Source organism: Suncus etruscus, chromosome 15, assembly GCF_024139225.1.
Source record: "Suncus etruscus isolate mSunEtr1 chromosome 15, mSunEtr1.pri.cur, whole genome shotgun sequence".
Classification (NCBI taxonomy): domain Eukaryota; kingdom Metazoa; phylum Chordata; class Mammalia; order Eulipotyphla; family Soricidae; genus Suncus; species Suncus etruscus.
Window position 1 is genome coordinate 80,168,558 of NC_064862.1, and position 11,700 is coordinate 80,180,257.

Genomic DNA, 11,700 nt, shown 5'->3' on the forward strand with positions numbered 1-11,700 from the left:
CACTGCACATAATATGCCCACATACATGCACACCCATGCATTCGCAAGCGCACTGCACACATGCGGGCCTGTACATGCTTTACATGTACTCTCACACACATGGGACTGGCTGACAGCTACTTTTCCTGTCCATGCCATCCTGTCGGGTTAGCTCTGCCCTCGCTTCCCAGGAGAGTAAGTGGGTTAAGTAGCTCTGAGGATTCTGGGATTGTTGTTTTGCAGAGGGGCCCACCAGGCTAACCTTAAGGGGCCCACCCAGGACAGCCTGTGTCCCAATCCTGTCACCAGCTCCTGGGCCATCATAGGGACCACCTGTAGCCAGCTCAGGCTAGGGTCTGTTCATGCCACTCATGGCTCTGGCCCCACAGGGGGTGGGGGCACAGGGGTAACTCTATGATGACCCAGTCTTGGGAATGGCTGAGGTTCAGGTTGACAAGTTTTCTCTTTGCTTGCAGACACAACTGACTTCCAGGAAAGCTTTGTCACCTCTGGCGTGTTCAGTGTCACAGAGCTCATCCAAGTGTCCCGGAGTGAGTAGGACCCATTATCCCCTTCTCCTCTGACACCCAGGCCACCAAGCCCACGGCCCTGGGAAGACCCCAAACACACCCCATCACCTAGGGGAACTCGGGTCCTGCCTTCCCTCAGCAAGGCCCGGATGGAATAGGGTCCTGCTCTGGGGTGCACCGGGACCCCTGAGTCTGTGTGATGGGGTAAGCCCCTATCCTGACTCCCCCGAACTAGACCTGTATCCCGCCCCCAATCTGTGCCCGGCCTCCGCCTTCACTTCTGCCTTCACTTCTGCCGTCCTCTGCAGCACCCGTGGTGACTGGAACAGGACCCAACTTCTCCCTGGGGGAGCTGCAGGGTCACCTGGCCTACGACCTGAACCCAGCCAGCACCGGCATGCGGAGAACGCTCCCGAGCTCCTCCTCCAGCGGGTATGTGCCCACCTCGGGGGTCCTGGCACGGGCACCCCGTTCTCCCCCAAAAGCCCCATCCCGAGCTGGGCTGAACTCCCCAAGCCGTGTTTAGCCTCTTTTTCCCTGGCTATAAAATGGGATCGAGGTCCGGGTCTGAGAGGAGGATCACCCGGGCCGAGTGATGCATCTGATCCCAGGGCAACTGTGCCCAGGCCGAACACCCGCAGACAGGCCGCAAAGTACCAGCATAGTGCGCTGGCTGCAGCAGGTGTGGCCGACACGGGCAAGGACCACGAAATCTCACCCACGAAATCTCGCGTTAGTTGCCTGGGGCCCCGCCTCCCCAGGCCGGAAGTTAGCCCAGTCCGCCCCGCCTCCCCGCGTCTCCCTGGTAACCAACCCGGCCTGCCTTTTCCTTCCCCCGCCTGCTAGGAGCAAGCGGCACAAATCAGGCTCCATGGAAGAAGACGTAGATACGAGCCCCGGCGGCGATTACTACACCTCGCCCAGCTCTCCCACGAGTAGCAGCCGCAACTGGACGGAGGACATAGAAGGAGGTGGGGATGGAGGCAGGGCGGGGTTCGCGCCACGCCAACGGGACTACAACTCCCGGTAGACACTGCGCGAATGACCGGGCGGGACCGGGCGCCGCGGTGCCTTCTGGGAATTGTAGTCGCTTTGTCTCCCGCTCTCCCAGAAGGCAAGTCAGTATTAGCCTCAGTATTAGATCTTAGTGCTGTGGTTTCTTTCTAACCTGGCCAGGCCGGCTTCTCTCCCATGATTTTATCTATTTTAGTTCTTTTTATGTTCTTTTCTTCTTCTTCTTTTTTTTTTTTTGGTTTTTGGGTCCCACTCGTCAGCGCTCACGGGCTACTCCTGGCTCTGTGCTCAGAAATCGCTCCTGGCAGGCACGGGGGACCGTATGGGGTTCTGGAATTCGAACCACCGGTGGTCCTGGGCCGGCCGCTTGCAAAGCAAACGCCTTACCGCTGTGCTATCTCTCTGGCCCCTTATTTTAGTTCTATTTTTTTTTCTTCCTTTTTCATTGAATAAGAGACAGGGTCTCGCTATGTTGCCCAGGCTGGAGTGCAGTGGCTATTCACAGGCGCGATCCCACTGGACGCGATCAGCACGTTTCCGACCTGGGCCGGTTCGCCCCTCCTTAGGCAACCTGGTGCTCCCCCGCTCCCGGGGGGGTCACCATATTGATGCCGAACTTAGTGCAGACACCCAATCGGCATAGCGCACTGCAGCCCAGCACTCCTGGACTCAAGCGATCCTCCGGCCACAGCCTCCCGAGTAGCTGGGACTAGGGGTGCACGCCACCACACCGGGCCTTATTTTAGTTCTTTTATTTATTTATTTATTTATTTATTTATTTATTTATTTATTTATTTATTTATTTATTTATTTATTTAGGTTTTTGGGCCACACCCAGCGGTGCTCATGGCTTACTCCTGGCTATCTGCTCAGAAATAGCTCCTGGCAGGCACGGGGGATCATATGGGACGCCGGGATTCGAACCAACCACCTTAGGTCCTGGGTCGGCTGCTTGCAAGGCAAACGCCACTGTGCTATCTCTCCGGCCCCCTTATTTTAGTTCTTTTTTATTTTATTTTTTTGGGGGTCACACCCGGCAATGCTCAGGGGTTATTCTTGGCTCTATGCTCAGAAATCGCCCCTGGCAGGCTCCAGGGACCATATGGGATGCCGGGATTCGAACCAGCGACAGTATGCAAGGCAAACGCCTTACCGCTGTGCTATCTCTCTTATTATTTTATTTTAGTTCTTTTTTTTTTTTTTTCTTTTTTTTCGGCCACACCCGTTTGATGCTCAGAGGTTACTCCTGGCTAAGCACTCAGAAATTGCCCCTGGCTTAGGGGGACCATATGGGACGCCAGGGAATCGAATTGAGGTCCTTCCTTGCTTGCAAGGCAGACACCTTACCTCTAGCGCTACCTCACCAGCCCCTATTTTAGTTTTTAATTCTGCTGACAAACCCCACTTTTCTTTGCTTGCAAAATGGACTCAGGAACCATTCTTTTCCCTGACTGCTTGTCGGGGGAGGGGTGTGTGGATCTCCCTCAGAGGGTACTGTAGTGCAGAATGTCTTCATTCTGAGTGCCTCCTAGGAATGCCTTTTTTGTTTTTCTCTTTTACAAACTAGTCTTTATTGAAAGAAATCTATGGGGCTGGAGAGATAGCATGGAGGCAAGGCGTTTGCTTTTCATGCAGAAGGACAGTGGTTGGAATCCCAGCATCCCATACGGGGAGGGAGGGAGGGAGGGAGGGAGGGAGGGAGGGAGGGAGGGAGAGAGAGAGAGAGAGAAGGAGGAGGAGGAGGAGGAGAAGGAGGAGGAGGAGGAGGAGAGAGGAGGAGAGAGGAGAGGAGAGGAGAGGAGAGGAGAGGAGAGGAGAGGAGAGGAGAGGAGAGGAGAGGAGAGGAGAGGAGAGAGAAATTTTACTTGGAGGAGTGTGAGAGGAGAGAATGAAGAATGCATGTGCAAGGGAGTACAGGCTTCTCCAGAGTGGAAAAGTCTCCCTAAATATAACTTAAAATGAATCAAACTTTGAGCCAGAGCAATAAATAGTATAATGGATCTGGTATATCAGAGGCTCTAAGTTTGGATTCCCGGTCAGCCACTGTCTGGCAATAGGGCTGTGTGATTTGTGGCAGTCCTGGCCTGTTTCTTCACCCCATGGGGGATGGGAAGACTGGCCATAACAGTCTGTTGACTTTGGAGGGTGGGGGGTGGAAGCATTGGGGCATGGAACAGACCCCAGCTTTTCAAAAATCTCCACCTTTGACGTCACCTCTCACATGTCTGCTGTGATATGCCCAGGTCCATGATAGGGCATCCTAGAACAGGCATTGGACTCCCCACTCAGTGGCCTCCAGTTCATGGACCCTGCTGTCTCCTGGCTTTTCTGTTTTAAATCCTCTGTTAAGACCTTGTGTTCAATGTGCTTAGGACTGTGGGACCACAAAGCCCCAAAGTGTAGGGCCTTTCAGTTCTCACAAGCAAGTACTCAGCTATCAAGGCCCAGGATGTTGCCAGGACAGCCGGAACCTCGGTCCTTTGTATTCCCCTGGAGGGACCCTTGGCAGGCCTGGGGTGCTGGGTTGTCCTGTTTGCTTCTATCTGTTCATTCTTCACTCTCACTTGAGGTGCCTCCTTCATGCGGGTCTTCCCTGACTCACACTTCCTCTTCCACTTTGTGAGCGTGAGGTAGCTCTCCTTTTTTTGTTTTGTTTTGTTTTTGTTTTTGTTTTTGGGTCACATCCAGCAGTGCTCAGGGTTACTCCTGGCTCTGCACTCAAAATTTGCTCTTGGCAGGCACAGGGAACCATATGGGATACTGGGATCTAAACCACCGTCCATCCTGGATTGGCTGCTTGCAAGGCAAATGCCTTACCACTGTGCTATCTCTCCAGCCCCGCAGCTCTCTCTCTTTTTTATTTTTTTTATTTATTTTTTTTTGGTTTTTTGTGTTTTTTTTTTTTGGTTTTTGGGCCACACCCAATAACGCTCAGGTGTTACTCCTGGCTATGTGCTCAGAAGTTGCTCCTGGCTTGGGGGACCATATGGGAAACCGGGGGATCGAACCGCGGTCCGTCCAAGGCTAGCGCAGGCAAGGCAGGCACCTTACCTTTAGTGCCACCGCTCGGCCCCTCTTTTTTATTTTTCTCTTTCTCTCACCTTTATTTTGTGGTTCTAGGGACTCTGCTGCTCAGCCCTGCCCTCTGCCCCAACGTTTTATCTTCCATATATATATTTGGTCTTTGAATTTTTGTTTTCATGCCCAGCAGTCCTACAGGTTACTTCTGGTGGTACTCAGGGACCTTGTAGGGACCTTACTCCACCTGGCTATAGAGCTATCTTAACCAGCCCTCAGCCTCTGAGCCTTGAGCTCACATCTGTTGATTCAGACTAATTGGGTGGCACTCCATGATGCTCCTCCCACCACCACAAGGGTGGGAGGGGTTCCATGATGCTCCTCCTACCTGTGCCAGCTTGGTGAGGAAGAGCCATGGACCCCAGCTCTGTTTGATTTTTACCATTGATTTTATTTGGGGGCCTCTCCCAGTAATGTCAGGAATGGGCCCCAGGGCCTTGCAGGAGCATGTGCCCCCAACCTTCTGCCCCTCCTGCACACAACTTCTCTCTCATGTTTCTCCCATTGCCCCTTCTTGTCCTCAGCTCTGTTTTGCAACCATATGTGTTTTAGGGATCTCCAAGACTCAGGTCTTTCACCCATGGTGGAGCAGCCCAGGACTTTCTCTACTGCCCCAGCTGTGCTCTGGTGCCTGGGAAGGGAGCTGCTCGCTGGGTGGGGAGTGGCACAAGAGCCTAACCAAGAGTTCCAAAAGGGTCCCTGCTGGTACCGGGCCACCATTTGCTCCTCACCCCCTGGGTGCACCCCCTGGCTGCAGCCAGCATCTGTGACCCTGTGGCTTTGCACCCCATCCCCAGGCATCTCATCACCTGTGAAGAAGGCAGAGATGGACAAGTCGCCTTTCAACAGCCCGTCCCCACAGGACTCACCCCGGCTCTCAGGCTTCACGCAGCATCACCGGCCGGTCATTGCGGTGCACAGCGGTTAGTGAGAAGTGTCCCTGGGAGGGCCGTGGTGGGCAGCCTCCTCACAGGAGGTCACAGAGAACAGCCCTGCCCATGGCCCCTGGTCTCTCTGCGGGTGTCCCCTCCATTGCCCCCTCCCAAGACCCTCGAGGAAGATAACCAGTCCCTGCACTCTGGGTGACATTGCAGGGATGGAACTGTCCAGAACAAGTCCCCCTACCTCTGAGGCGTGAAGTGAGTTTGGACTGCTGGGGGAGGGGACATAGGGGGGATGAGGTTTCTTTTGAGGGGCCGGTGGAATGTTCTGAAGTCAGTGGTGGTTGTGCAGTTTGGCAAAAGCCCTTTAGAATCTTCAGAGCATGCAGACCAGCTCTTGATAGGCATTTGTAGCCACCACCACCACCACCACCCCCCACAAACATACCTCCCACATCCCTTGACAAGCTGAGCTGGAGCCCTGTGTGTGCCCAGGGCGGTTGTGACCTCCCTGCATCTGACGCAGGACCCAGGGCTCAGCCTGGCCCCTGGTCCAGCCCTGCCCCCTGACAGGCCCCAACCGCCTGCCCGCAGGCATGACCCGGAGCCCGCACCCGTCCTCGGCGCTGCACTTCCCCACCGCGTCCATCCTGCCCCAGACGGCCTCCACCTACTTCCCGCACACGGCCATCCGCTATCCACCACACCTCAACCCCCAGGACCCACTCAAAGATCTCGTCTCGCTGGCCTGTGACCCGGCCAGCCAGCAGCCTGGCCCGGTGAGTGCATGGGGGGTTCCAGCCTCCCCCTGCCCGAAAGGCCCTGGGACACACAGCCTGCCCCCCAAGATGGGGCATTTGAATGGCCCTTTATGGAGGCAAGGCCATTCCTAAAGTGCTGGGGGCCCTTCCCAGGGCTGGGATCACTGGAGCTACACTTGCCAGGCCTGAGCACCCCCTTCCTGCCCATCCCTGCTTCCTGTTTCTTGTCACTTGGCTTTGAACCCTGCACTACCACCTTAGGGCTCCACCATCCTAGGGCTCCGCAGCTTGATGGCTGCCATGTCTGACACCTGCCCGGAGCCTGGGAGCTAGATACGGGCCATTCAGGCTCCTCCTCAAGCCTATGTCCTTACGTCTACAGTGTGGGTGCTCTGGGGACCTGACCAAGGTGGGTCAGAATGGGGCTGCAGGGGCTGGCGCAGTCCCCAGGGAGGAGGGGCTTCAGGAGCTAAGGCCACAGGCTCAGGCAGTTGGGCCTAGGTAGAGAGCTGCCCACCCCCAGGTGACCTGGGGTCTGGGCACAGAACTGGCAGAGCGGTGCCAATGTCTGATGCTTTGAGGCAGAGGGTGGGCAGGCAAAACCTGGGGCCCCTTAGAAAACAGCAGGGCAGGGCTGAGGGCCTGGGTTGAGTCTAGGGCTGTTTCCTAAGCTATCTGCAGTCCCCTAGCCCACCCCAGACACCGTGAGAAAAGGGCTTTTTCGGTCCGGCCGGCAGAAGCCTCAGGGTCTGTGTCCCACCTGGGCCTCACTCCTTACACTGCACACCCTAGCCAGGACTAACCAGTCTGCTTCCGGGGGTGCTCCACAGTGTCCTGCCCCCTCCTGCACCTTAGAACCCATTGCAGGCCTAAAACACTGTCCGCCATGCTCTGTGCTGAACCCCGAGGCTCCTGGCTTGGGCCCAGACAATCTCAGACCACTCCCTCTTCCTCCAAACTGTTAGGCTTCCTCACCCAGGTCTGGACAACCTCAGAGCATCCCCACCATCCTGGGGTTTCCCCACCAGAGCCTGGGGAACCTCAGTCCCACCCCCTTCTTCCTCCAAACAGGCTTCCTCATCCAATTCTGGACAACCTCAGAGCCCCACCTCCCTCCTTCCTCCTCCAAGCTCTAGGGCTCCCCCACCTTGGCTTGGACAACTTCAGAGCCCACCCCCTTCTCTGGGTCCCATCTCTGTAAGGTCACTTACTGTGTAGTTCGAGGGTTCCCGGCCTCTCCAGCCTCTCCGAGCCTCAGCTTCCTCCTCAGAAAACGGGGACCATCATAGTGCCGGAGTAGTGGGGCTAGCGAGGGAGACTCAGGGTGGCATGTGGGTAGGTGCCCTGGTGTGTCCCTGCAGTCCAGTGTCAGATGAGGCCCCGCTCTGGCTCCCAGCCCTGGTCAGCGCCTCTTGCACGGAGCAGAGTTCATCTCCCCCTTCCCTCCCACAGTATTTCCTGATGCCCGCGCCCTGAATAATTCAGACGATGCCTGCCGGCCTCCCCACACCCCCCATGTAGACACACTGCTCCGGCTTTTCTCAGGGCGCTGTGTGCCCCGGGCAGCGGCTGCCCCTCCGCTAACCCCTCTGGTGTCTCTCCTCCCGCAGCCGACTCTCCGCCCGGCGCGGCCCCTGCACACCGTTCCTTTGTGGGATTAGCGCCAAGGGATCCGGCGGGCAATTATCAGGCGCAGGTAGGGGCTACGGGCCGGGGGGCGGGTCACCAGGGCACTCAGGGAGAGGCCGTGGGGTCCCTGCCAGGGCCTCGAGCCCCGTCCTGACTGGGCCTCTCTAATCAGCATCCCCAGGGTGTGACCAGCCCAGCACCCCCATGCAGTGCTCTGTGCAGATGGGAAACTGGGAAACTGAGGCCCAGAGAGGGGAAGGTCTTGGCCTTGGATCATACAGGGCCTGAGCTTTCAGCACACACACACGCACACACACACACACAGGGCCTGAGCTTTCAGCACACACATGCACATACACACACACACACACCCCGCCTTGGTCCCCTTCCTTCTGCCCCTCATCCCTGCTGCCGGCCGAGACCCTGGGAGGGAGGACTGAGTCCAGGAGGGAGTAAGCTGGGGCTTAGGGCCCGAGCAGCCTCGGAAGGTCCCTGACACACAGCTGTGGGGTCACAGGTGTGGAGATGACAGCAGACATGGAAGGCAGATCCCCAGCACTTCTCCCCAGTCAGGGTGGTCTTCCCAGCCCCAGACCCCAGAGTCACCAGATCATAGGGCAAGGAGCTAGTGGGGACCCCTGTCACTGGTGCTCAGAAGAGCAGTGCAGTGGGGAGCCTGCTTCTGAGCCCGTCACCTCGCAAGGTATCTGCAAGGGTCCCCTCTCCCCAAACCCTGCTTTTCTGGCTTTCAGTGTCTCCCTGGAGGGCTACCACCTCCCCAGAAGGATGACACTTCATGTCAGCATGCCCCAACTGGGGGGGGTCACAATCAGGGCCCCAGAGTCTGGTTCACAAGCCCATGACCACCCCCTACATCTATATAGGTGCCCCTTGACACACCTCTTTTCTCCTTATCCCCAAGCTGGCCAGTCCAGTTACTTTTAAAGCAAAGCTGTGGGCCAGAGCCACAACCAAGTATGGAGGCTGCTGGCCTTGCGGGCAGACAACAAAGGCTCATTCCCACCCCAGAGGGTCCCCCGAGTCTTCCAGGAGTGATTCCTGAGTGCAGAGCAGGAGTCAGCCCAGAATACCGGCTGGGCGTGGCCACAAACCCAAAATAAATTAGATTAAAAAAACAAACAGCAAAGCCGCAGACAGGAGGGTAGGCACCCCAGCCCTCACCCATCACCTGGGGGACCCTGGCCCTGTCCTGACCCCGACCCCAAGCTGGCACCTGTCCTGGATGCTCATCAACCCCCAGAACCTCACTATCGACCCATGGGGGGCCATAATGGGGGACCCAGCACGAGGTTCACAGGGGCAGCTTGGAGCAGGCTTTGAGCTGTGGCACTGCGGGGGGCTTCGGGGCTGGGCAATGCAACGGGGGACTGGGCAGGGTTGGATGCTGGGGGAGATGCCGAGCTGGGAAGATCCCCAGTGCACTCCAGGGCTGTGGGCTCGGAAGGTACACAGGGCCCTGAGGCACAGTAGGCTTCACCTTCAGCCCTGGCTTCTCCTCTGCCCAGTGCTGCCCCCAAGCCTGCAGCCTTTTCTTCTCCCCTGGCCTCACCTGTCCCTGTCCCCCCACCCCGGTCCCTGTCCCCCTGGTCACCTGATGTCAGTTCTGCCTGGCTCCCTCAGAACCTGCCCCCAATTACCAGTTCCCCAGTTTTATTTTGGGGTCCCCCCCCAGTAGTCCGTGTCTCATTTCCCCTGTCTGAAAAGGGTCTCTGGCCCCAGAATGCTCAGGAAGGGAGGAGCCTGGAGGCTGGGCCTGGCAGGCTCCAGCACCCAGCATCAGTGCTGAGTTATGGGGGCAGGGCAGCAGCCCAGGGACCGGTGGCTACACTGGCCAGGGAGTCCGCCCAGAGCATGTCTGGTTGCCAAGGAGACCAGACATGAGGTAATGGCAGAGATGAACTTGGCTGTGGGGCCAGGACCCAGGCCACCTCCAGCTCCTGGGATGTGGGGGCACGGCGGGGGTCCCTAGGCCAAAGAGCTACCTGGGGGTGTAGTTTCAGGGGCCTGCTGGCAAGGAGGGAGGGAGGGAGGGAGGGGCTGAGCTGCAGGGCTCAGAGGGGCAGGGCCCTCGCCCTGCAGACTGCTCGCTCTGGCTCAGCTGCTCATGTCTATGGCTCTGTGCCCAGACTGGGATGTGGGGTTCCCAAGGGAGGCCATTGAAGACCCAGCCTGACCCCTCTTCTCTCTCTCTCTTTCTCTCCCCTCCCCACCTCCAGTCCTGGTATCTGGGCTAAGCTCAGAGCTCGCCCCACGACCTCGAGGTCACCCCTGGCGTCCTGGGGCCCTCGGGCGCTCTGCGACCCACGTTTTTGGTGGAAAGTGAGAGCGAGCGAGAAGCCCCAGCGCGGCCACAAAGACAAAACCCAGACACACAGGAGGAAACACATAGGAAAAAAAAAAGGAGAGAAAGAAAACGGGGGAAAAGGAAAAGAGAGAGAAAGAGAGAGACACGAACTGGGAAAAGAGGAAGAAGAGAGACCCTCGTGCCCGCTGCCCGCCCGGCTGGGCACCCCCCGGCTTCGCCTAAGTTATTCATCTCTGCGGCTGCCTGCCCGGACCAGGTGAGCGCGCTGGCCCTGCTGCCACCACTGCCGGCCCGGGACGGGACGGGACCGGACCGGACGCCCTGCTGCCCCGTGGTGGCTGGTGCCCGAGGCCAGGGCCGCAGTCGTGGACCCTGTAGGGCAGGGACGTGATGGGGGGCAATGCCGAGGGCGTTGGGCGGAGACTTTCTCGGCAGCTCAGTCCATCCCATGGGGGGGCAGCAGGTGGACGCGCAGGACTCCGCTGCTGCGCTGGGACTGGACCGCCCTGGAGTGGACAGGCCCGGCCACCTCTATGCAATTGACCCGCCCCCGGCCCGCGGAGGCCACGCCCACCCAGCGGAGGCCACGCCTCTAGCCCGCGGGGCCACGCCCCATCACCGAGGCCACACCTCCGCCCGCGGGGCCACGCCCCAGCTCCGCCCCCGGGAGGGGCCACTTGCACAGACTCTTGAGAAATGCACTTTCTGAGGCCGGGGCGGGCGTGGGGGGCTGCGAGTGGGGGCGCCGTGTCCCCCGATGTTGCCCCTGGAAGTGGGAGGTGAGAGCGAGTGGTCTAAGTGCCTGAATCCCATCGCCCGCACTCCCTTTGCCCAGCTGGGAACGGAGGCCCCCCAACCCCGAAACACACCCCCACTGCGCCTCCCGCCCCTCAGCTGCTGTTGTTCCCCTCCCCGAACCCCCAGCCCCCTCCCCGAGCTAGAGACGTGGAACTCCCGCGGGGTCCGAGGGGCAGAGCCGGGCGCCAGGGAGGTGGGCGGTGGGGGACGCCGGGCACCCTTTCGCCTGCCCTGCTAGTGCCTTACGCCCTGGAGCTCCGGACTGTCCCCGTGAGCCCCGGCCCCAGCGGGGGGCCGCGGTTTGCACTTTGACCTTCCCCAGAGTGGGGTGCGGCCAGGAAGGGGCCTGGCAGCTGGGGGCCCCAGGAGCGGGTGGGTGTGGGGGGCTGCAAGGAGAGGCCTGCGCCACACAGGGGTAGGGGTGGTGTGGGGGCTCTGCGTTTTCCGTTCTGTTTAAAACACTAAAGCTGGGGACACCGTCCACCGCCCCACCCCGGGTTGGCCCCCTCGAAGATGCAGCTAGGCGGATCATAGATCCCAAATTCGGGGCAACCCCCAGCTGCGCCCCCGCGGTCCCTTCCCTCCTTCCTCGCCACCCTGCTACCATGCCCTGCCCAGGGGTCCTGTGCTCTGCTCCCAGCCTGGCCCTGAGGCCTGGCCATCTTCAACCCCTCCCTGGAGACCTGTGTCTCCTCCCGAACTAG

General features: G+C 59.0%; 1 protein-coding gene across 2 annotated transcripts in view; it reads left to right on the top strand.

The window, feature by feature from the left end:
* The window catches only part of NFIC (nuclear factor I C), a 48,150-nt gene that overhangs the window by 32,965 nt on the left and 3,485 nt on the right, over positions 1 to 11,700 (top strand). For both annotated transcript variants that reach the window (XM_049788649.1, XM_049788648.1), the window contains exons 4-10: positions 456 to 530; positions 818 to 941; positions 1,356 to 1,480; positions 5,399 to 5,524; positions 6,077 to 6,261; positions 7,854 to 7,939; positions 10,110 to 11,700. The exon at positions 10,110 to 11,700 is cut by the window's right edge and continues 3,485 nt beyond it. In XM_049788649.1, the coding sequence (XP_049644606.1) occupies positions 456 to 530; positions 818 to 941; positions 1,356 to 1,480; positions 5,399 to 5,524; positions 6,077 to 6,261; positions 7,854 to 7,904 (686 nt within the window). In that variant the 3' untranslated portion in view covers positions 7,905 to 7,939; positions 10,110 to 11,700. The remainder of the gene's footprint in view (positions 1 to 455; positions 531 to 817; positions 942 to 1,355; positions 1,481 to 5,398; positions 5,525 to 6,076; positions 6,262 to 7,853; positions 7,940 to 10,109) is intronic.